Source organism: Elgaria multicarinata, chromosome 15 (genome assembly GCF_023053635.1).
Source record: "Elgaria multicarinata webbii isolate HBS135686 ecotype San Diego chromosome 15, rElgMul1.1.pri, whole genome shotgun sequence".
In the NCBI taxonomy this organism is placed as follows: domain Eukaryota; kingdom Metazoa; phylum Chordata; class Lepidosauria; order Squamata; family Anguidae; genus Elgaria; species Elgaria multicarinata.
In genome coordinates this window covers 12,846,360-12,871,251 of record NC_086185.1, presented here as the reverse complement: position 1 = coordinate 12,871,251, position 24,892 = coordinate 12,846,360, and the positions used below count along the sequence as shown (strand labels likewise).

The 24,892-nt window shown below is 46.0% G+C and overlaps 1 protein-coding gene across 1 annotated transcript in view; it reads right to left on the bottom strand.

Moving 5' to 3' along the window:
* DACH2 (dachshund family transcription factor 2) overlaps window positions 1–7,386 on the bottom strand; it is a 397,016-nt gene extending 389,630 nt beyond the window's left edge. Inside the window, exons 1-4 of the mRNA XM_063142059.1 lie at window positions 7,373–7,386; window positions 1,649–1,826; window positions 1,129–1,507; window positions 744–1,047 (exon numbers count right to left, since the gene is read on the bottom strand). Coding sequence (XP_062998129.1) covers window positions 744–1,047; window positions 1,129–1,507; window positions 1,649–1,826; window positions 7,373–7,386 — 875 coding nt within the window. The remainder of the gene's footprint in view (window positions 1–743; window positions 1,048–1,128; window positions 1,508–1,648; window positions 1,827–7,372) is intronic.
* Between the last annotated feature and the right edge of the window lie 17,506 nt (window positions 7,387–24,892).

Here is a 24,892-nt window from a genome sequence, read left to right as displayed (position 1 = left end):
CAAGCCCAAACGTCACCGCCACAGGCCCGCTTCGCTTACAAAGACTCCCTAACTTTCCGTTACTTGAAGTTGGCTTCAGCCTGGCCCACCGATTCTAATCACATTTCCCAGGCCAAGTCGATTTCAACAAACCGCTCTTCCCTTTCCCAAACCCCAAGCAGGGCTTAGCTGAAAATTAGACTAGAACAAGAAACCTGTTCCTATCTCTCATGAGAGGCGGATTTTCTGTTCCAAGCAAACTTTCTTTCTCGGGATCTTCGAAACACGCTTTGCTTGGGGAACCAAAGTCCCTCAGCTTCAATAGGGGGAAATGATGCTGAGTTTATACTTCCTTTAAAATAATAATAACAATATTTTTTTAAAAAAAACACCCTACTTTTATTGATTTTATGCCCCCAAAATAAACACCCTTATTTTATTTATTTATTTATTTATTTTATACCAACAGGACTTGGGAACGAGGCACAAGCCCAGCATCTGGAAAAGCGTCCCCTCGACTTTAGAAAACAGCCAAGCAACTGATCTAAGCCCACGGGATACCAATCTGGCAACTTTCTCTCTCCCCCCCCCCAAATCACCCTGAAAGCAACTCTTCTCCCAAACGACCCCAACCGGGGATGGTGTCCCCCTGCGCTCCCCACGAGGCTGGGGGAGCGGTCCCCCGGCCCAGGCCCGGAGGGCGCCCCCTCCCCCGCCCCCGCGCAAGCCCCGCGCAAGCCGCGCGCTGGCGCCGGCGCTCTCACCTGGCGTTGGTGCAGTCGTTGTACAAAGTTTCAAAGTCCTTCCGCGTGATGAGTTTGCAGCGATTGACGCCGGGCTGGATGGCGCCCAGCCCGCGCAAGATGCGCACCTGCTCCACGGTGCACACCACGGGCGCGATGTCGAGGCGCTTGAGCTTGGTGTAGACGGTGTGCAGCCCGCCGACCAGGTGCTTGAGGAAGAGGTCGAAGACCTGCGGCAGGCAGATCAGCTCCTGCCCTTCCACCAGGAACGAGGCCACCTTCACCCCGTGCAGGTCGACCATCTTGCACTCGTTGCCGCCGCCGCCTGCTCCTCCGGCTCCGCCGCCGCCTGCTCCTCCGGCTCCGCCGCCGCCTGCTCCTCCGCCGCCACCACCAGCCCCGCAGCCGCCGCCGCCGCCGCCGCCTGCTGCTCCGGCCCCGCCGCCCAGATTCCCGCCGCCAGCGCCGGCGATGAAGCCGTGGATGAGGCTGCTGCTCAGCCGGGGCGACTCGGACGGGCTGGACGGGTAGAGGGGGGGATCCGCGCGGAACAAGCCTCCCGAGCTGCCGGGGCTGCTGCCCGCGCCGCTGCTACTACTGCCGCCGCCGCCGCCGCCGCCACCGCTGCTCGAAGTTGCCGGAATGATCGGGGGCGAAGACACGGCCATGCTCTCTAGTCCGCCCCGGGCGCTGGGATCCACGGCGGCAACGGCAACGGCAGCGGCGGCGGCGGCGGCAGCATCTACCCCGGCCGGCTCCACTTTTCCCTGCAAAGTGTTTGCGCTCTTGGAGGCGAGGCAGGAAGGAGGCAGAGCGAGCAAGGGGGGAGAGGGAGCAGGAGGAGGGAGAGAGGGAGGGAGGGAGGAAGGAGGAGGCGGGAGGAGGAGGAGGAGGAGGCAGGGGGCGGAGGGGGGCGCCCCGCACACCCGCACACGCCGCCCCGCGCGCACTCCCACGAGCCCGCCGCTCGCCCGGCCGCCTCCCCCTTCCCAGCCAACCGGGCCGGAGGAGGAGCGCTGAGCGGCGGCCAATGCGCGGCGTCGGGACGCCGGCCTGCGCGCCACCCACTGGCTCGACGCGCCGCGCCCCAGCGAGGATGGGTACCTGTGGAGGGGGGGGGGAGAGGGAGGGAGGGAGCCGGGCAGCGGAGGCTGGTGACGCCGACGAACGCGGGGCGCGGGCGCGGCCGGAACCGGGCAGAACTCCCACGGAGCTCTCCGAAGTGCTGAGAGCGGGGGGGCCGCCCGCTCCCCAATGGGTTCAGCGCCTTGGAGAGCTCTCGGAAAGTTCCGACGGAGAGCGGGGTCTCTACCCCGCTGGCATCGGAGGCACCAGCCTCTGCTGCCGGCGGGCTCCCTCCCCCTCCCCCGCCCTCCATCTCCTGGCCACAGGGAACAGAGAGCGGAGGAAAGGCGCGTGCGTTTCATTGTTTTGGGGAAAGGCGCCTTGGGAAACCCTTGATTCTCTTTCCTTCTTTTCAATGACTTTGGAGAGAAAGGAGAGCCAACTTGGATTGCCCGGTAGCAGCGGAGGAGAGTGGCTCTGACGTCAGTGGGGTGGCGGATCCATCATCATCATGATTATTATTATTACATTTATATCCCGCCTTTTTCCTCCAGGGAACTCAAGGCGGCATATATAATCATCATCCTCTCCATTTTTATCCTCACAACAACAACCCTGTGAGGTGGGTTGGGCTGAGAGTCTGTGACTGGCCCAAAGTCACCCAGTGAGTTTCCATGGCTGAGTGGGGACTAGAACCTGGATTTCCCGGCTCCCAGTCCAACACTTTAGCCACTACACCACACTGGCTTTCTGCATTTGTCAGAACCGGATCAGAACTCTAAAGCAGCTATCCAACCTGTTTGGGAGGGATGAGTTTCAGCTTCCTCCCCCCCCCCACCCCCCATCATAAATTTCCAGGCAGTGGAGGCTGGTGGCACCGATGTCAATGGGGCTGTGAATCCACTCTGGGTTTCAGTCAGAACTCTACATGTAATGGAGTGAATTCACAGTGATTATGGCCAAAAGAGACCCAAATAATTTCTTCCCTCACGAGCACATGAGCCAATCAAGGGGCAGAACCCAATCCATTACACTTAAAAATAAAAGCTGTTAAAAGGGGAGCGAGGAGAAAAAAAGAAGAGACCGTTAAAAAAGGAACACCATATACTAGGAGAAGGGATTAAAAGTGGCACAAATTATTGCAAGCAAAAAACACCACGATGGTCCATGTATTTACCCCACCAACATATCTGGTTCAGAAGCTGCAGCTCGTGCAAAATGCAGCTGCCAGATTGATTTCGGGAACCAGAAATCATATAATCATCATCCATATAACCATATAACACCTGCTCTGGCCCGCTTGCACTGGCTGCCTGTATGTTTCCGAGCCCAATTCAAGGTGCTGGTTTTGACCTATAAAGCCTTACACGGCTTGGGACCACAATACCTGACGGAACGCCTCTCCCGACATGAATATACGCGGTCACTACGTTCAACATCTAAGGTCCTCCTCCGGGTGCCTACTCCAAGAGAGGCTCGGAGTGTGGCAACGAGGGACAGGGCCTTTTCGGTGGTGGCCCCCAGACTACAGAACAATCTCTCTGACAAGGCTCGCCTGGTGCCAACGCTACTATTTTTCCGGCGCCAGGTTAAAACTTTCCTCTTTGCCCAGGCATATGGCGGCACATCTTAATCACCCACGTTTATTTTTAACGGTTTTTAATGCATTATGTATGTATGTTCTGCGTTTTAGAATTTTAAATTTTGTATACTCATTTCTATCTCAATTATAGAATTTCTGTAAACCGCCCAGAGAGCTCTGGCTATGGGGGCGGTATATAAATGTAATAAATAAATAAATAAAAACACTCCTTTTACTATCACCCATCAGCTCATGCCTCTGGTGAGTTCCAACCAAATATATTGTCTGCAAATAGATGGACAAAGACACACCTGAAGGCAGCCCAAATAAAGCAGCTTTTATTTTTTTATCAATGCATTTATATCCCACCTTTTTTCCTCCAAGGTACCCAAGACGGCATACATAATCCCCCTCTCTATTTTTATCCTCACAACTACAACCCTGCAAGGGGGTTGAGCTGAGAGTCTGTGACTGGCCCAAAGTCACCCAGTGGGTTTCCATGGCTGAGTGGGGACTAGAACCTGGACCTCCCGGTTCCCAGTCTGACACGTTAGCCACCACACCGGCGGCTTTTCCTTCTAGCCCTGTTGCCAATCAAATACATTGCCTGCAGGTGGGTGGGCCAGGGCAAACCCTACACACCTGAAGGCAGCCCAGGTAAATTAGCTCCTCTTTCTATTATTTATTTATTTATTTAAACCGCCCAAAGAGCTTTGGCTATTGGGCGGTATAGAAATGCAATAAATAAATAAATAATAAAATTATTTATTTATTACCTTTTTATACCGCCCAATAGTTGAAGCTCTCTGGCTGGTTCCTCTTTGGAAGCCAAACTGGGGCTAACCAAAAATAAAACACCCCACAACACAATAATAAAATTTTTGGGTGTGTTTTTAATCAACAGTCCTAACATAACCCATGTTTATTGTTTACTTTGCTTATTTACTGAGCTGTTGAACTCAGGGAAAGCAGCAATCATTTGGATATATTTCCTTCCTCTTCTCAAAGGTTGAAACGCTTCTCCTATGGGTTTGCTTCTGGCAATGAGAGCCACAAACTAAACTAGAATGTCCCTTTTGGTATTTTGGCCCTGCCCCCTTTTCAATTAAGCCCCACCCACCACTGAAATGAGCTGCTCCCAAAATAAAATCAGCCTTCGGGCTACAAAGATTCAACACTCCCGCTATATATTGTTAGGCTGTCATATTGTGGCCACAACTCAGAGTAAGCCTCAATGAAATCAATAAGATTTCTAAGTAAGCATGAATAGAATTGCGTGGTTACAGTAGTTAAAAAAAGGGACATTTACCTGCCTGCATTTCTTATTATTTATTTATTGCATTTATATCCCACCCTTTTCCTCCAAGAAACTCAAGGCTATCAATGGCTACTAGCCTGATGGTTGTGTGCTACCTCCAGTATTTGAGGCAGTAAGCCTGAGTGCACCAGTTGCTGGGGAACATGGGTGGGAGGGTGCTGTTGCAGCATGTCCTGCTTGTTCATCCCTGGACAATGGCTGGTTAGCCACTGTGTGAACAGAGTGCTGGACTAGATGGACCCTCAGTCTGATCGAGCATGGAACTTCTCATGTTCTTACATAATCCTCCTCCTTTCCATTTTTATCCTCACAACAACCACCCTGTGAGGTAGGTTGGGCTGAGAATCTGTGACTGGCCCAAAGTCACCCAGTGGGTTTCCATGGCCGAGTGGGGACTAGAACCCGGAGCTCCCAACTCCCAGTCCAATACTCTAGCCATTACACCACACGGGCGCCAAAGGAAGGTGCTAGTTGCAGTGAAACTTAACCACTGTGGCGCAGAGCGGTAAAGCAGCAGTTTCTGTAGCTGAAACTCTCCCCACGGCCTGAGTTCGATCCCAGCGGAAGCTGGTTCTCAGGCAGCCGGCTCGGGTCGACTCAGCCTTCCATCCTCCCAAGGTCGGTAAAATGAGTACCCAGTTAGCTGGGGGAAAGGTAATAATGGCCGGGGAAGGCAACGGCAAACCACCCCGCTATAAGGCCTGCCAAGAAAACATCAGCGAAAGCTGGCGTCCCTCCAAGAGTCAGCAATGACTCAGTGCTTGCACGAGAGGTTCCTTTCCTTTTTTCCTTTGGATAACAAAGTACCTTCAATGTGCTGGTTATCACCTTTAAGGTCCTAAACAGCTTGGTCCCAACTGTGATTTTACCCATCCTTTAAATTGAGCTGTTGCACTCTTCCTGAGTGTGCCATTGCTTGTGGGGCGCAGCTATATGCAAGAGGCCTTTCTCTGGGGCAGCGCCCCATAAGTGGAGCTCCCTGCCTCAAGAGGTTAAGTTGCATGTTCCATTGAAGACCTAAACAAATGCCTTTTCAAGTAATCTTTTGATTCTGCTGCCGCTGAATTTAACTTCTTGTTTTTGCTGCTTGCCTGTGTGTGCTTTCTCTCCTGGTGCTGCTTTTCATCTGGTAATCCTGTTTTAATTGTGATTTATTGTTGCTTTTGTGTTTGTCTTTGTTTTTATGCTTTGTTAGCCACCAACGGTGAGAAAAAGGTGGGATATAAATGTTTGTATAAAATAAATAAACATCCCAATTATTCGTCTTTCCAGCAACCCACCGAGGTAGGGCCATGGATGTCCTAATTTTTCCAGAGAGAAGATGCAAACCAAGAGGATCAGTGAGTTTTCCGACCACCCAGAAAATTCCTGGCCGAGCAGAGATGTCGTCCCAATTCTTACATTCTGTCCACTTCTCAACTTTGTATCTCCCAACTACAAAGGGGGGAAAAAAACATGTAAAGGCCTTCGAAAGGAAATATAAATCTGATTTATAGGTTTTGCATTGTTGCCGTTTTCCTTCCTTCTACCCCTTTCAAGGAATTTTTCCTTCCAGATTAATGAGACTATCAAATTCCACGCTCTGGGATTTTTTTTCCCCTTTTGACTTTAATGCCTTCCATAAGCTAAATATATTTCTAAATAAGGCTCAGTTTTTGCAAGGCCAGATGAAGCCTTGCGCATCAAAACTGCCCCCCCTCCCTGTGCATGTTAGAGTGGCATGAAGCAATATAAAATCATAAAGGCTGTAGTAAAAGCGGTACCCTTGAGAAGCGACTATCCATGGAGAAGAGAACCGCACTTTACGCTAAGGAAATGCTCAAGGTTTGTGAATTAATACCAGGTGATGGCCTGGTTCACCTGAGCGTAGAAGGGCTTGACTACATTACTTGATGGGATTATTTCCCGTAATTTTTGCAGGATAAACCAAAGATCATCCAGTCAAGTTGCCCAGTTTCAATATGCTGACCGCGTTCAAAATGCTCTGCATCTTTTCAGCTTGTTTTATCCCAAAACCAAAGGTGTGGGGATGATGTTGAACTCCAAACCCCATCATCCCCAGCCAGCATGACCAGTGATTGTGGATAATGAGAGTCATGATCCAAGAACATCTGGGGGGCTCCCCACCGCTGTCCTAAAAGCCTGCAGTGTCATGGAACCTCTACATCCTTTGGAAGGCTAGCTATCAATACCAGTTGCTGGGTAGTAACGAATGCTTGATTCATGCTAATTGACCTCTAAGGATGGGGTGCACAACCTTTTTTGGGTCTGACAGTTGCATTGGGAAAGCACCAGAGGGCCAAGAACATGGTGCAAGAGCACTCTGGACCTCCAAGTTGTCTACCTGAAGATGAAATGGCCTTTTGGAACTTCTCAGTGGGTCACGATGATAATTATGCCCTGTCTACATTGTGGTTCCTTTTTCACACAGAGGAGGGCTAGGATCTCTTCTTGATCATCCCAGAGTGCAGGACATGGGTTCAAGTTATGAACCCTAATGCCAGCCTTGTGGAAATTGACAATTTTAACTGGCAACTGATCCATAAGAGGTCATCCCCTCTTATCCCAGGATTGCTAAGTCTTTGGTAAGGAACAGTCCAAGTATACAACATCTATTGGATCACCCCATCAAAATGCTCGGTGAAGCTTTCAGAGAACTCACAAGGTTAGTGAGACAGGACTTACCTTGCAGAAGCCATGCTGATTTTTTTCCAGCAGGGTTTATCCTTCCATATGATTCATAATTTTATCTTTAATAACTGTTTCTGCAAATTTATCCAGAATAGATGTTAAACAAACCAGCCCATCATTTCCCAGATCCTTTAGGACAAGACCACTGAACCTTTCCAGTCCCATGAACTACATCCAGTGTTAGCTTGAGGGGGTGCTGTATGCATGCACGCTTGCATCCCCTCCCCACATTTCTCCTTTCTGCACACTGAGATCTAGGGGTTTCTGGGAGTAGGGGTGAATTGAGATTGCTGTTTCTCTGCCATGACTACCACCAGGAAACCAGTGGTCTCGGAAGCCAGGGAAAAACATCCCCACTCCAGAGCCCAGGTAATCATCTGCCTAGGTGGGTGGGGTGATGCCCAATTTGGGGGCTGCACAGGGAACATCCCCTGGGCTGTAAATTGTGCATCCTTGAGATAGGCTCTCTAGAAATGCTACATCAACTCTGTGGCAATCAGATATTTTACTCCAGACAGTCTCTGACCATACCTGTTTCCTCTGACCTTTTGATCTTCATTTACCTGCTCCAGGATCTGAGCACCTGTCTGCTCCTTTCATCTGATCAACACCTATCCGAGGAGATTCAGGCAGCGCGACAGCCTCTTACAAACTTAAGTTGGATATCTGATACACACACACCTTTATGAAACCAGGGCATGCAGTTCTGTAACCCTCACTGGAGCGGATGTGACATGTTGACGACAAAATGGATCCAATTAATAGCAACAGGAAAACCTAAAGTTCTGCAGGCCTCAAAGCAATTAAACGAGGCAACTGCTGAATGATGCATGCTATTGTGATGGTGCATTTGAACCCCAAGAATATTTCCTTTAAATGTCCATACATAGGAACCCTTACTGTAATGATATTGCTACAAATGTGCATTAAAAACTCCCTAATGAAACACCACATTTAAAACCAAAAACTATGAAGCAGACTGCAACAGCTTTACCGTCAATATAGAAATGATGCCCTCTCTCTGTGTAATTAAATGCATTGTATTAATACGTTCATAATGCAAAATCAATAAATAATGAATTACTCCTGATTGTAATTGAATGTTTTCTTAATTTTATTGTCAGCCATGATAAATAATCAGTACTTTTATACTGTATTAAATTAATTAGAGTGTCATTTCTATTACATACATCAGCAGTGAAGTAACACAGTGACATCTGTTTCTAATGTCTCAAAGATGTGGTATTCCTTATTAAGTATTAGGTATGGGTGTTTTGTTTTGTTTTTGATTGGCAGCTATGATGGAGTTGAGCAAGGTGGGATCAGGGAGAAGGTTATGTGTGGTGGGGGGAGGAATTTGCAGTCCAATGAGTATGTAGCATGGTTGGCACTTGACATTTTGAATCTCAACATCCACGCCAACATTCAAGGGTCTCAGGGTGAAGTTCTTAGCTCAGCCACCAATGCCAATAGCATCAATGTGGTGTTGTGGATAAAGTGTTGGTAGCGGGAGTCAGGAGATCCAGGTTCTAGTCCCCACTCGGCCATGGAAACCCACTGGGTGACTTTGGGCCAGTCACAGACTCTCAGCCCAGCCTACCTCACAGGGTTGTTGTTGTGAGGATAACATGGAGAGGAGGAGGATTATGTACACACGCTGCCTTGGCTTCCTTGGATGAGAAAAGGCGGGATATAAATGCAATAATAAATAAATAAATCAGATAGCTGCATCCCAACATCTGCTTACTGATGAGACAGTGAGGTGTAGTGGTTAGAGCAAGGGTGCAGAAACTCAGGTCGGGGGCCAAATCCTGCCCTTGCCCCCCCCCCCCCGGTGAAGTCCATGCCCCTTCCCCTAGCCTGGCACTATTTCTCCCAACTACTGGTCCTTCAGAGCTTTCAGGGCAGCTGAAGACATTTCGGGGGCTGAGGCAAAAGACAAGACGGCGCCCCTTACCCAGAAAGGGACTGAACCTGCAACGGAATCTTATTTCAACACGGGTGATAGGATAGAATTTGGCCTGGCCCAACAGAAGTTGCTGCCTCAAGCGAGCCGCTGCCTCCCTGCTTTGCTTACCTAGGGATGAGCCCCTAGGGCTGAAAGAGTTCTGCACTCCTGGATTACAATGTCGAATTAGGACTAGGGGTGGGCTGGGTTTTAATCCCTGATCAGCCAAAAAGATGACAGGGTGTCAAGGCTGAGCCATAAGCAGCTGCCAGAGGGGACTCGGGATGAAGGAACAGAACAATAAAAAGCAGGAACATTAAAAACAGAAAAGCATTAAAACATGAAAGCTGCACAATTGAAAAGGCCAAATTAAAAAGATGCGTCTTCCCACCCTTTCAAAAAGCCAAGAGTCTCGAGGCCCAGTGCAGTTTGTCCTTACTTTGTATCTACTCTCTGCCCCAAGAAGGAACGGTGTGTTCCAAGAAGCACTAGAGGCAGAACTGAACGAAGCGCTCATATTTTCAAAGCGATGTGCAGCCACACTTTCCTGCCCCTTTTGCCTTCGCTGCAATCTGAGATCTTTAATGAAAGGCGTGTGGGCGAATTCCCGAGTCCTGTTCATGCTCTGCTCACCTGACTCCTGCTATCGGCATGACCCTAGCGTGCATGCAGAGTGAGCCACCGGAGGGCCCACAGGTGCCCAGCAAGAGCTCACAACCATTATTTGTGTCCACGAGCTGTGATTTGTGCAAATTTGCAGCTAAGAATCTTTGCAGATATCATGATTTGTGCAAAATTGCAGCCATGAGTAGCACAAGTTGTGTAAAACGCAGGCATTTAAGGACCATTTGCATCTGGAATTTTGCACAAATTGTGCTACCTATGGCCACAAATTTGCACAAATCGTGATTTCTGTAAATATTCTTAGCTGTGAATTTGCACAAATCAGGATTTGCACAAAAATAAACTAGTGGGAAAATGCAAGCTTCCCCAACTGGACATGTGCTGAGTCAAGCCAGCTCAGGGATCCATGAGCTGGCATCCAGGAGGGCCAAGCTGGCAAAAACCCACCCAGCTCCACCCCAAAACCGGAATCCTCTTGACAACTACGTACATTGATTGCTGGTTGGGACGTTATCTTCACTATAACATCCTTTTCAGTTCACCGTCCAGTCCCAGTCTTGCGCTTTGATTTATCCATTTGCATTAATATACAACACGATGAAGAGTTTGGATAAACTCAAACATTCGCTCACTTATTTGTATCTTTTGAGTTAGGCCAAGGAAAGCTATCCCCCCTACTCTTGAAATTGCAGGTTTTGAAAGAAGCGTAGAGAACAGCAGCTGTATTTTTGCTATTAAACAACCACGTCATTTGTTCCATTTCTATCCCACCTGATAGCCGATGCATTTTTCAGGTGTGAACACCTGAAAAATGCATTATAAAAATGATTTACATACAAACATATAAGCAGATGACACACCTATATCTAATGTCATTCTAAACAATCAAAAACTAGAAAAATCCAGGACCTAATTAAAACCTAAGAACAACAGCAGTAGTAGTGGTAGAAGTAGTAATTAGAAGTGGCAGCTGTCGTTTAAACTATGTTTCAGATCTTGTATTCCTGAGGTCTCCAATGCGGAGTCTGCAAGTGCGCCCGTAGACACCTCTGTTGACGGACCCCAAGCTCCATGTACCTCTTGGTGTTTCATTTATTTCATAAAGTTTTTATAAATAAATAATTTTTTAAAAACTGTCACTGCCCTCCAGTGCCATCTTCATTTGGGTTAAAAAGAGTGGTTTGAAGTTTTGGATCTCTGCCTTATATTTAGGTTTTGAGGCAAGTTACTTTTCTTTTAGTCTCACCAGATCTGGGAAATGAGTGTTTGGTAACAGGCCGTGCCCACCATGGCAGCCATTTTGTGAGAACGCCCATGACACTCCCTCAAAATTCCAGATGCTTCCACCGGCCCAAAAGGTTTGATGACTCCAAAATGCCTACCTTTGAATATGCCTGGGAAATAATCCATACTTACTTGCTTTTTTTTTTTTTTTTAAGTGAATATGAAACATTGGACCACAGATGTGTTTTAATCTATCCACACTTCGGAAGGCAAATATCTCTGACTGGAGAACAATAAAGTGTTCTCTATGATAACTGCTTGTCATTGTTTCTCCTCTCCTTCCCCCGCCCCCCACCTTCCCAGCCCCCTTTGTAAGATAGCCAAATAGAGTAGGAAAATAAATAGAATATACTTGCAGGGATCTGCCATTGGATTTGAGGCAGCCCTGACCTGGGAACACTGCCATCTAGTGGCAAGAGGATGCATTGCCTGCTTTCCTCTGTTAAAAGGAGGTTTATAACTACATGTGCACTTTTAGAATGGCTTTTTTCTTCTTCTTGAAAACATGTATGCTTTCACCACCACTCAGCCGTCAGCACCTGACAGCATGTCACAGATGAAAAATAGAGAGATCTTGTGTACTTGTAGTGCATGCTGTATTAATTTACCCTAAAGTAGCTTGTACTGCACTGGTTTCTGAAATGGGCTGTGCTAGCAAACTGACGCTAACAATTGCTTTTTTTAAAAAAGCAACAATATCTACCTGTAATAGCAAACTCAAGCAGTGAGTGTCAACAGAATAGAAACACTGTACATCTCACCATAGTGGAGAAGACTGGAACCAGTCCTTCTACAACTTCACTGGCTGCAAGTCCATGTCCGGGCCCAATTCGAAGTGCTGGTACTGACATTTAAAGCCCTAAACGGTTTGGGGCCAGGTTGTTTGAAGGAACGCCTCCTCCCATATGTACCTGCCCAGACCTTAAGATCATTACAGGGGTCCTTCTCTGTGAGCCCCTGCCAAAGGAAGTGAGGCAGGTGGCTACTAGGAGGAGGGCTTTCTCTGCTGTGGCACCCCGGCTGTGGAATGAGCTCCCCAGAGAGGTCCGCCTGGTGCCTACACTGTACTCTTTCCATCGCCAGCTGAAGACCTTTCTATTTTCTCAGTATTTTAACACCTAATTTAACTTAAATTTAAACTTTGCAGTTTTAATTCCGTCTTTTAATCTATATCAATTTCTGCTGTGTGGTTTTATCCTGGTTGTGCTTTTTATATTGTACTTTGTATTTGCGTTTTTAGATTGTTGGTTGTTTTATTATGCTTTTCATGGTTTTAATTTTTGTGAACCGCCCAGAGAGCTTCGGCTATTGGGCGGTATAAAAATGTAATGAATAAATAAATAAATATATAGATAAACAAACAAACAAACCAGGTGATGGGTGCTCAGTCTGCTGTCCAGGGAGTAAGCTTAGGGTGACCCTATGGAAAGGGGGACAGGGCTCCTGTATCTTTAACAGTTGTATTGAAAAGGGAATTTCTGCAGGTGTCATTTGTATATATGAAGAACCTGATGAAATTCCCTCTTCATCACAACAGTTAAATCTGCAGGAGCTATACTAGAGTGACCAGATTTAAAAGAGGGCAGGGCACCTGCAGCTTTAACTGATGATAAAGAGGAAATTTCACCAGGTTCTTCATATATACAAATGACACCTGCAGAAATTCCCTTTTCAATACAACTGTTAAAGATACAGGAGCCCTGTCCTCCTTTCCATAGGGTCACCCTAAGTAAGCTGACCTATGCACATTGGGATTTTATCAGTTTAAGTTTTATTGTAACATTACAACTACACAAGGACATCTGAGGGCATTGGAAGCAGAGCCAGCATGCCAGATGAGTGGGAAATCAAGAATATTACCACTTTCTCCAAGAGGTATCAGCCAAATCAAGGAAAGATGTCATCTGATATGGTCCAGGTGTAACATATTAAGTGTGATGGAAGTGGCCTGAACTAGGGTGACCATATGAAAAGGAGGACAGGGCTCCTGTATCTTTAACAGTTGGATAGAGCAGGGAATTTCATCAGGTATCATTTGTATATATGGAGAACCTGGTGAAATTCCCTCTTCATCACAGCAGTTAAAGCTGCAGGAGCTATACTAGAGTGACCAGATTTAAAACAGGGCAGGGCACCTGCAGCTTTAACTGCAGTGATGAAGAGGGAAAATCCCCAGATTCCCCATGTATACAAATGACACCTTCTGAAATTCCCTTTTCAGTACAACTGTTAAAGATACAGGAGCCCTGTCCTCCTTTTCATATGGTCACCCTACCTGAACCCACATGCATGGGAAGGCATTTTTGTCTGTTTTTGTATGTGTTTATGTTTTTAAATTTTGTATATTTCTTTTTAATGGTCACTGTTTTTAACTTTTGTAAACCACCCAGAGTGCTTCGGCTATGGGGCAGTATATAAATGAGAAGAAGAAGAAGAAGAAGAAGAAGAAGAAGAAGAAGAAGAAGAAGAAGATCAAATAAGTGTTTGAAGGGTTCTACCCACCCACCCTTTTTTCACCTTTAGTGAATGTGCATTATTTTATTAGTGTTTCATATCCTACCTAGCGTCCTTTACATTTGGAGAAAAGTATGGTAGAAAACAAGCAAACGACTGTCCATTTGTTTGGTGTGTTTACTCAGAAGTAAGTCCCACTGTGTTCAGTGGGATTTAATCTACAATCCTATATCCATTTAGCTGGGCGTAAGCTAGGGTGACCATATGAAAAGGAGGACAGGACAGGGCTCCTGTATCTTAAACAGTTGCATAGAAAAGGGAATTTCTGCAGGTGTCATTTGTAGTATATATGGAGAACCTGATGAAATTCCCTCTTCATCACAGCAGTTAATTATTATTATTATTATTTATTTATATAGCACCATCAATGTACATGATGCAGGTGCCCTGCCCTCTTTTAAATCTGGTCACTCTAGTATAGCTCCTGCACATTTCACCAGGTTCTCCATACATACAAGTGACACCTGCTGAAATTCCCTTTTCTATGCAACTGTTAAAGATACAGGAGCCCTGTCCTCCTTTTCAGATGGTCACCCTAGTGTAAGCTCCATTTAAAATCAGTGGGGTGAGATTGTGCTGACGCTCTCATGGAAATGTCCACTGAACTGGAGCCTAAATATCAGAGTCACATGCGACCTGTTCATTCCAGTCAATGCTGTTTCTAAATCACGTGCAGAAATCAAGCCACAAAGCGCATTTAAAAAGAACCCACCTTTTCCATTCTTAGACGCTTTTCTTTTAAATGCTTGTTAAAGGATGACAGGTGCATTGTGAAAAGTTCAAGGGCTGAAGAAAGAAAGTACCACCCCAAGCACGATGCCATGAGAGAGAACCACAATGGCGTGTAAAAAAAAATTTTTTTTCTCAAATCGTCTTGAATCAACCACTTAGACGTACAAAAAATAATGATGATGATTATGTTGATGATGATGACAATTATAATCATCTCCAGATACTTCACTCTGTTTGCTTTCATACAAATACAAATTAAGATTTCACTTCTCTAATGCGACTGTACCCATTTAATCCATTCCCCACCTCTCTTTCCCTTGAAAATAATTCCCTGTAAAGCTAACTTCTGCATTAAGAAAGTCACAGCAACCCTGTCAACGTACCAGCATTTTACGTAGAAGAACCACCAGTCCGATCCTAGGCACTTTTACTCGGAAGAAAGTCCCACTGATTTTTAATGGGATTTGCTCCTGAGTAAGCACACGTGGGATTGTAACCTGTGCCACTTTAAACAAAACGGGACATCTGGATATAGCACCCAGCTCCTTTTCTGGCTTCCATTTGTGAAAACAGCAAGGTTTGCAACAAAAACTTTTTTATTAAATACACAATCCATTCAAAATTAATGACTTAGGGCCAAATTAGAGGAAATGTTGGCAATTTACAAACAAATCTCTTCCTAAGAGCCAGTGCAGTGTAGTAGTTAGGCAGGGTGACCATATGGAAAGGAGGACTGGGCTCCTGTACCTTTAACACTGGTACAGAAAAGGGCATTTCAGCAGGTGTCATTTGTATGCATGCATACAGAGATGGTTTTCTGCAGAGATGGTGGAATTCCCTCTTCATCACTGCAGTTAAAACTGCAGGAGCCTTGCCCTCTTTTGTATCTGCTATAGCTCCTGCAGCTTTAACCGTTGTGATGCAGAGGGAATTTCACCAGGTGCTGCATGCATACCAATGACACCTGCTGAAATTCCCTTTTCTATGCAACGAAGACACAGGAGCCCTGTTCTCCTTTCTGTATTGTCACCCTAACTACGGTGAAAGTGTTAGTCCAGAACTGAGAAAACCCACATACAAATATTTGTATTGTCCCTGATGCTCACAGGGTGACTTTGGGCAAGTCACTTTCCCAGTTTATTCCACCTTGAGCAAAAATGGCCATTTCCCCCTGAAATACATAGAAGCAATTGCTGGCAAAGACACCTTTGGTTGCATTTCTTTTTCAAGAGAAAAGCGGTGGTGTTCATGCACTGTACATGGGGAGGAGAGGAGCATACATATTTTTACCTGAGTATCCATCCTTGAGCACAAAAACAATTGTAGTAGCTCTAAGATAAGCCTCTTTGCAAGAATCTGAGCTTGCAGGAACCCATTTCTCCTGATGCCTTTATAGCTTTTTGTTTATGGTTTCTCTCTTGAAGCCCAAGTTAAAATACTGCATATGAGAGACATCAATTCACTCGGCTTTATGGATCACCTTAAACCTTTTTAATTGTATGATGATATTTATGGTGCGTTTTCTGAAGGAGCTTTTTAGCTATTTCAGAACTTTCCAAAGATTAACAAATTCTGGGCTTTCTCCTTTTCTCATCGTCCGATTTTCTAAGTGAAAGAGGATTTATTTTTTGCTAGTTTTCCTTTTCACAAGCGGACATTTTATGAGGTGCTTTCTGTTCATATGTTTCTGAGCACACACACCCCCTCCCACAGCAACTATTCCTTAAAGGAAAAGTGCTTTTCACCTCCACCCCAAAGCTTACATAGACTTACAATTTAAAATATATCATTTGAAACATTTCTTACACCGCACAAGGTATCAGGTGTGAAATATCTAGGGTCTACCCATATAAGTCACACCACATTTACCAAGAAGGGTGGTCGGGCTTTGAAAGGCATTCATTTCGTATGAAGTGTGCATCAGGTAATTGATTCCGACCAGAAATTGATTCCCATATTGCCAACGTACGTCCACATGCTACAAGGAACAGCCCTGATTTTCAATGTTTGTGTCAGATATATGCCACTCAACCGGGGCCAAATACTACATTGTGTTATTCACTCTTTAAAGGGAAAAATGTGTGCATAAACTGGCCACTTCTAGTTTGAAATGTGTCTGTGTATGCATATGTGAGGGGGATGCAGCTAGCTCCAATTCCAGTGGGATGGTGAATCCACTCCAGGTTTCAGTGAGGACTATAAAGGAGCTTCACCTTGGAGAGCTCCTTTAGAGTTCTGACTGAAACCCAGAGCGGATTCACCAACCCACTGTCATTGGAGCCACCAGCCTCCACTGAAAGCAGCCTTTAAGACCAAATCCAGATTGTGCAAGCACCATTAGGGCAGCAGGTCTAATCGACATGCTGTGCCATTTAATAACTGGCAAATAGAGGGAGAAAACGTGGAGGCAGTGACAGACTTTGTATTTCTGGGCGCAAAGATTACTGCAGACGCTGACTGCAGCCAGGAAATCAGAAGACGTTGACTTCTTGGGAGGAGAGCAATGACAAATCTCGATAAAATAGTTAAGAGCAGAGACACCACACTGACAACAAAGGTCCGCATAGTTAAAGCAATGGTATTCCCCGTAGTAACCTATGGCTGCAAGAGCTGGACCATAAGGAAAGCTGAGCGAAGGAAGATAGATGCTTTTGAACTGTGGTGTTGGAGGAAAATTCTGAGAGTGCCTTGGACCGCAAGAAGATCAAACCAGTCCATACTCCAGGAAATAAAGCCAGACTGCTCACTTGAGGGAATGGTATTAAAGGCAAAACTGAAGTACTTTGGCCACCTAATGAGAAGACAGGATACCCTGGAGAAGAGGCTGATGCTAGGGAAAGTGGAAAGCAAAAGGAAGAGGGGCCGACCAAGGGCAAGATGGATGGATGATATTCTGGAGGTGACAGACTTGACCTTGGGGGAACTAGGGGTGGCAACAGCCGACAGAAAGCTCTGGCGTGGGCTGGTCCATGAAGTCACGAAGAGTCAGAAGCAACTGAACGAATAAACAACAACTGCCCCCCGCAATGCCTCTTGGGCCCTGACATAGTGGTGTTCTGCAGAGATGCTATGTCAGGGCCCCAGAGGCATTGTGGGATAATTTAAAGAGCAGGTGTTAGCAGCAGACACCCAGGCCCCATGTTGAGAGGAACGCCAGGCGCAGATGGCGAAACCCAGCATTTTGAGTCGACAGCAGGGTGAGTGGTGGGCCCTCCTGAGGGCTCAGGCAATGGACAACTGCCCAACGGTGCCAATCCCTGATGCTGGGCCTTTACCACTACTACTACACGCACACACAACTATATGTTTCAGTCTTGAAGCGATGCATGAGTTTGCTTGTTTGCATTCAGAAGTCCCATTGCCTTATACTGATGCTCTCAAAGGACTTCAGATAGGATGGCCAGTTTCCAACTTTACAGGGGATGGTCCTCTATTTGAAGATATTGACTATGCTGCCTGGGGCAGATGGGAGCTGTAGGCCAACACACATAGCCCATCCATGCTCTGTTGGAAGGGCTGGCCAGTCCCAAGACCGATTTAAAGACAAAGAACCTTTAAGAAATATGATCAAGGGCTTTGAAGTCCTGGAACAGAAGGCCATCAATGGCTACTAGTCTTGATGGCTAAGTGCAACTTCCAGTATCAGACTAAAAGCTTCATCCCACGTACCTGCTTCCCTCGGATTATCCCCATAGCGCTAAGCTTTCATGGTTGTTGTTGTTTTTGCTACCGGGCAACAGCGATCCTTTGCATACCAGGAAGTGAGTTTAAGGGGGGAAATGTAAAAAATCATAAAAAAGCAGAAAAAATCAACGGATGACCCAATTCAATTTAAATTTGGTATGCTTAAAGCACTCCTTAATATCTATTACTGTGCCAATTTTGGTGTCTTTATCTTTAAAGCTTATGCAGATATAAGCATTTCTTTAAAATCCTGCTCCTGCCCCCCAGCAGCGGCTTGGAAGATGCGCTCAAAAAGTAGGGGCTAAATAGGGCGAATCTTTTTGCTTTATTGCACAATTAAGGCAGGATGCATGGGAGCACTTCACAATCAAAGCAGATTATAAGGTGGAAAACTTCTGAATCCTTTGCATGCAATTCGCAGTGATTGCACAGTATAACGCTGGTGTGATAAAGCTCACAGTAAGCCTGTATACACCAGTTGCTGGGGAACATGGGTAGGAGGGCGCTGTTGCTCCATGTCCTGCTTGTGGGTCCCCTGGTCAACAGCTGGTTGGCCACTGTGCAAACAGAGAGCTGAACTACATGGACCCTTGGTCTGATCCAGAATCAGGGCTCTTCTTATATTCTTATGAATTCACCCATCAACAGTTAGCAGCTGGACCGAAAGCATCGGTCACCTGGTTACTGTCTCCCCCACAATACTTGAATATTGTATTTCTATTTAAATGGTAGCAATTATTCCTAAATTTACATCTATATGCCTCTGTTTATAAATGCAAATCTTATGCAAATTGACATCCTCTTTTTCTTTTTGGAGATACATTTCCTCTTTTTCATGATGCATAAATGGCCACCCTAGAAATAAGGGGAGAGGAAGTGCAAATTAATTGTGTTTCTCTCCCTCTTTCCATTCTTCCAAAGCAATTTTCAGCCCCACGGACACCTCAGGAGCGGCCGGGCCTCTTACCGTCTGCCTCCGACGTATGCCGCTGCCTGTATTATCGCTGCCAATTTGAACAATCCCGAGATATTTCAATCTGTCATTGAAAATGGAATAAAATAGTAGAGTAATACTTATTAATAGTACGGCAATACTTACACTAATAAATCAAGATTTGTGAATTATCCCTGCTCACAAATCTTGATTTATGGCCCAACTTTTACATACCCTCTGAAGAACATTGTACTTTGCAGACAATTTCATTTTCTGTCTGTGTCTTCTTTCCTGGCCATTTCTGAAAGAAATGTCATTGAAAAAACACGCTGTCTTCGTGCTGGAAAGATGGTGTGGAATAGTAATATGTGGATAAGGTGACTGGTAGGACACAAAAAACGCCAGGAAGTGCTGTCAATTATGCCAAGAGAAACAGAGATGGATTGCACTGTTTCCCATAGGCCCCGGGTTCGCCCAGACCAGACGTTGGCCCGATGGCAAGCTGAGATCATTTGAATACATCAGTGGAGTGGGGAAATGGAGGAGTGGGGTGACCCTGGACCAAGGCCTGCAGTTCACCTCAAAAAAGGATGCCTTCAAGTACAGGACCATCCTCTGACAGCTCTTCAAATGGAAGATTGGAAAACAGGACCCTAGAATTAGGACTAGGGAGAAATGGTCCAAAGAATTCCCAGAAAAGGTGAGGTTTGTAGAGGGACTTGGAGTCAGTCAGACGGAGTCCATTCTGGGCGTAAGGAGCTGCGAGGGAGAAAGGGCAGCAGCCTTAAGGAAATACACATGGTCCATATGTCATGCCTTTCCCTGGGGCAAACAATAATAATAATAATAATAATAATAATAATAATTTTATTTATTTCTTACCCACCATTCCCTTTAGATTGAGGCGTGGAACAACATTAGTACAGCAATCAACACATCTTAAAAATTCTTGATTTTACATTGATCTGTGTAGGTCTGCCAGAAAAGGCTAGTCTTCAAAGCTGCCTTAAAAATCACAGAGAGAGTTAATTTTATGAATCTCCTCCGGCAAGCCGTTCCACAATCCGGGGGCGACAGAAGAAAAGGTCCTCTGGGAAACTGATGTCAGCCTAGTTTTGGCTGACTGAAGTAAGTTCTCCCCAGAGGACCTGAGTGTGCGTGGCGGACTGTATGGGAGAAGGCGATCCCGCAGGTAACCCGGACCCAAACCATGTAGGGCTTTAAAGGTAGTGCCTAACACTTTGTACTTTGCCTGGAAACTAATTGGCTGCCAGTGGAGTGATTTTAATGTTGGGGTAATACGCTCACCCGTAGATGTACTGGTGACCAACCTGGCTGCCATATTTTGAACTAGTTGAAGTTTTCAAACTATGGGGGTGAATCCATTTAGCCCAGTCAGAAGGGAGGTAGAGATCAGAAGTGGTACTACTGATAAGGATGAGCAGAATTTGTTAAATCCATTCCATTTGAGTTTCACAGATTGTCCGGCACCTCTCATTACATTGTCCACTCATTGATGACATTGGGTGTTTGTTTGTTTGTTTTTAAAAAAGGATGTACAGGAATTTTGTTCCTGTTTGCAAGTGTGCATTTGAACAAGTCCACCAACAAGTTTAAAAAAAAATGTAGAAAAAGCAGGTCTACTGCAGGATCTGCCGGTCAGATTCACAGAAATACAAACTCATTTGAACTGGTTACAGACGTCTCCAACATCTCAAATTACGAGGTGAAGAAGGAGGACAATCTGAAAGGAAGGTCTGAAGCAGAATCAAAACCAAGCACAGGCAAGCAGCCTAAATCAAGCACAACAACAGTCCAGCAAACAGCAGCACAAGAAATCAGTCCAGAAAAGAAGGTTGGAAGAACTAGGTCAGAAGAACTGACAGTACTGAGAAAGGAAATAAAGATGTTGTTCTAGCAAACAGCAAGTCTCAACTGAGAGCGTATATAGACATGTCTCCTAGACCACACCCAGATACAGCTGCTAATCCTGACTTCAGATTCTCCCCACTTCCATGGAGAACCTTGCTTTGAGTAGGCCTTTACTCCCAAGGAGCCTGGTTGTTATGGGTCTTGAGATGTGCACTTCAGCTTATTTGTTGTTGTTGTTCTTGTTGTTGTTCTTGTTGTTTATAACATTTATATCCAACCTTTTTTCCTCTAAGGAACCCAAGGTGGAGTACATGATCTTCTTCCTCCTCTCCATTTTATCCTCACAACAACAAGCCCATGAGTTTGGTTAAGCTGAGAGTCTGTGACTGGCCCAAAGTCACCCAGTGAGCTTCCATGGCCGAGAAGGGACTAGAACCCAGATCTCCTGACTCCCAGTCCAACACTCTAGCCACTATACCACACTGGATCTCCTATACTACACTGGCTTAGAGTGACACCCAGCCTTCTCCCACAGGGGACCCATCCAGGGGTTTCTCAGGGTCCACCATTGCTGAAAGGCTGATGTAGCTTCTCCACAGCTGACAGAGGTGCCTGGGGTATCATTATAGTCAGGGGATCCCACAGGTCTTTGAGCTCTGCAACATCAGGGTCTTTGTCTGAAGAGACATCCTGGCCCAGGTCTGGATCAGGCATGAATTTGATAACAAAGGGCTTTACAACACCATTCTACTGTGCAAATGGATTGACAATACTTTCCTTCTTCATTTATGGAGAGTTGGACATTAAGATCCCCATTTAAGCCATACCAGAGGAGCCAATGGTTGCAGAATCAAGCAATGGTCCTTTAAGAGACAGGGAGCTTCTCAGAGTGCCAGGGTAACTAAAAGGGCCCTTCACTACTATGGCACTCTGGAAACCTGAAGGCATAACATGTTAGTCTTCCATTCAAACAAAAGGGGTTTCAAGTGATTCTGTTTGAAATATCTCAGCCATCTCAGACTAGGCCTTGCTCCCTAGAGGTCAAGATGGAGATCACTGACTCTTCGACAGACAGATACAGCGAGTCTGTGAACCACTAACTCTCTTCCCTGCCTAGCTGAATTCTTAGCCCTTGGTCTGCTCTTCTGCCTTCTGTAGGGTGACTCTATGAAAAGGAAGGACAGGGCTTCTGTAAAAATTGTAGAGGAAAAGGAATTTCAGCAGGTGTCATTTGTATGCATGGAGTACCTGATGGAATTCCCTTGTCATCAAACAGTTCAACCTGCAGGAGCTCTGCCCTCTTTGGTATCTGGTCACTCTAGTATAGCTCCTGCAGCTTTCACTGTTGAGATAAAAAGGGAAATTCCCTTTTCTCTAAAACTGTTGAAGATACAGGAGCCCTGGCCTCCTTTCCATATGGTCACCCTACCTTCTGCTATGACACCGTCTTTCATCACCATATCCCACTTTGAATATTTCCCTTGAGCCCTCCTCACAAATCCCAGGTTACCATGGGAACAGCAATAAACAGGTTTACATCATTGCAAGTGTGTGGCCTATTCCTTACCGGACTTTGGGACGGTAAGGATTGCAGATGTGTGACTCAGCATTAGGGAAACTTTCCAGAGTCGTGGCCTTTTCACCATCATGGGAGGTAAGAAATTTTTTCTTAGATGTGGAAGATGGAATGAGGAATAATGTAAGAAAGAATTTCTGTCTGTTGGTTTTATAAACTTTTTTAGATATAAGTGATCAGAATAGCAGTAAACCCACGTATCCGAAAAGGCAGTCTCATTTCTATCTTGATGAGAGGAAAATTTGATGTTGCTATAGTATTGATCCTGGTTAATTGATCCTATGTGGATTTGCAAAAATTAAAAAAATATCGTCTACATATCGTTTCTAGAATAGTATTTCCTTATAGAAGGGGTTTTGAGCCGGATGAGAGATAAAATCCTCTTCCAGCCGTGCCATGATTAAATTGGCCGCACTAGGGGCAAAAGGGCTTCCCATGGCAACGCCTCGAATCTGCAGGAATTGTTTTTCATCAAACCTAAAATAGTTTTTTTCTAATATGATCTCAGTAAGTTCTAATAGGACATAGGTAGGTGGAGAAAGATTATCCCGTTTCTTGAGATACCATTCAACAGCATTGCGTGCCTCAATATGGGGGATAGCATCGAGGGAATGGACGTCCAAAATTGCCATAATGGCATCGGGCGGAATATATTTCCCCTCTATTTTATAGATGAAATCAAAGTTTTCTTTTAAATATGAAAGCATTTGTGCCACGAAGGGGTGCAAGAAATGGTCAGCGTATTGGGATAAGCAGGGCCGGTGCTACCATTAGGCCCACTAGGCAGCCGCCTAGGGCGCAGACCTCAGAGAGGCGCTGTACTGCCCTTTAAGGGTCACCGGTTTATACCAATTAGCTGTTTTAAGAAAAAACAGAATAAGTTCAAGTTTTGTGCTTTTTATTTTTTCTACAAAACATCTGTTCTTAAAAATCAAAGTTGGCCATTTGCGGGGGGGGGGGAGTGCAAGTAGCTCCCCTTGCCTAGGGCGCAAAGTAGTCTGGCACCGGCTATAGATTGTATGTATAGTGTAGGATGAATTACGCAGAGAACGCTTCCATAAACTGATGTGTCTTCTTCCCAACAGAATCCAGAGAGGATTTCAGACTGCCCCGGATCCCTCAGGAGAGGGGAATGACCTCTGCCAAGGAAACACCTCTGCCAAGCCCACGGCGTGATGAGTGGAGCCGTAAAACCACTGTGTTCCAAGCAAAACCATGGCCAACGTATCAGCCGATGAAAGTGCCATCCAGATTGCCGAAGTTAGTGGAGGCCTCCTTGCCGAGGCCCGAAAGAAATACCAACTTATTCCTCAGGGCAATGCCAGTAGAGGAGCCTGTGCCGCCGCCAACAATGGTACGGAAGCCGGTGCCGCCTCGTGTGCGGACCCCAGATATTACCACCTTGTGGATCAACCCACAATACGTGACTACCCTGGAGCCGATGACACCCCCAACACAGAGCCGAGGAGCAACTTCGCCAAAGAAGCCACACCGGGCATCTCTCCAAAAGTCAATGGCGACCTGCATTGAAAAGGCCGCTCCGGCAAAAGTGAGAGAAATGCCTTGGCAAAAGACCGATGGACCCAACCCACCACCTTCGAATTCATCCAGGCCAACGCGGCTTTACTATCCAAAGCCGCCGCACAGGTCAGTGACGAGACTACGACATTTGTAAGGATTCGCCAGGATTCCTATTGATAAATCAGGGTTAGGGGGAAGGGGTTGTTGCAAACCATTTTGCCCATTTTGCTCATACCTTTACATTTGCTTTCAAAAACGGGTTTTTAATTGTTTGTACATGTTTTTTCTGTGTTGGAAGAAAGGGGATCGCCCTGATCGTAGGGATGCAGGGGGTGCTTTCAATTGACACCCATGGGATTGCGGTCTTGTTCCTAATTATTTGGAGTAGTTGCCTCAATTGAAAGGCATCATGGTACAGCCTAAGATTTGGGACACCCAACCCCCCTAGGTTAGTTGGCCGGAAGAGAGTCGCTTGATTGACACGGATGCGCTTGCCCCCTCCACTGAACGTGGCTAGAGCTTGTTGCCAACGTTTGAACTCATTTCCAGGAATCTCTACTGGCAAGGTATGAAACAGAGAAGACGGTTTAGGCAACAAAGTCCATTTCAGGGCCGTATTCCTCCTTAGTCAAGATAATTTAAGTTTCTTCCACAGAATCACTTGAAAACCCTTTTGTCTGAATGGAAGACTAACATGTTATGCCTTCATTTTTCCAGAGTGCCATAGGATGCAGCTTGGGTCCATCGGTCAGCCCTGGCTTTGCCACGGCCTTTTCCATGCAGGCCGCCATCGATGTCGGGAGAGATGTCAGGCGTGGCTTCGGC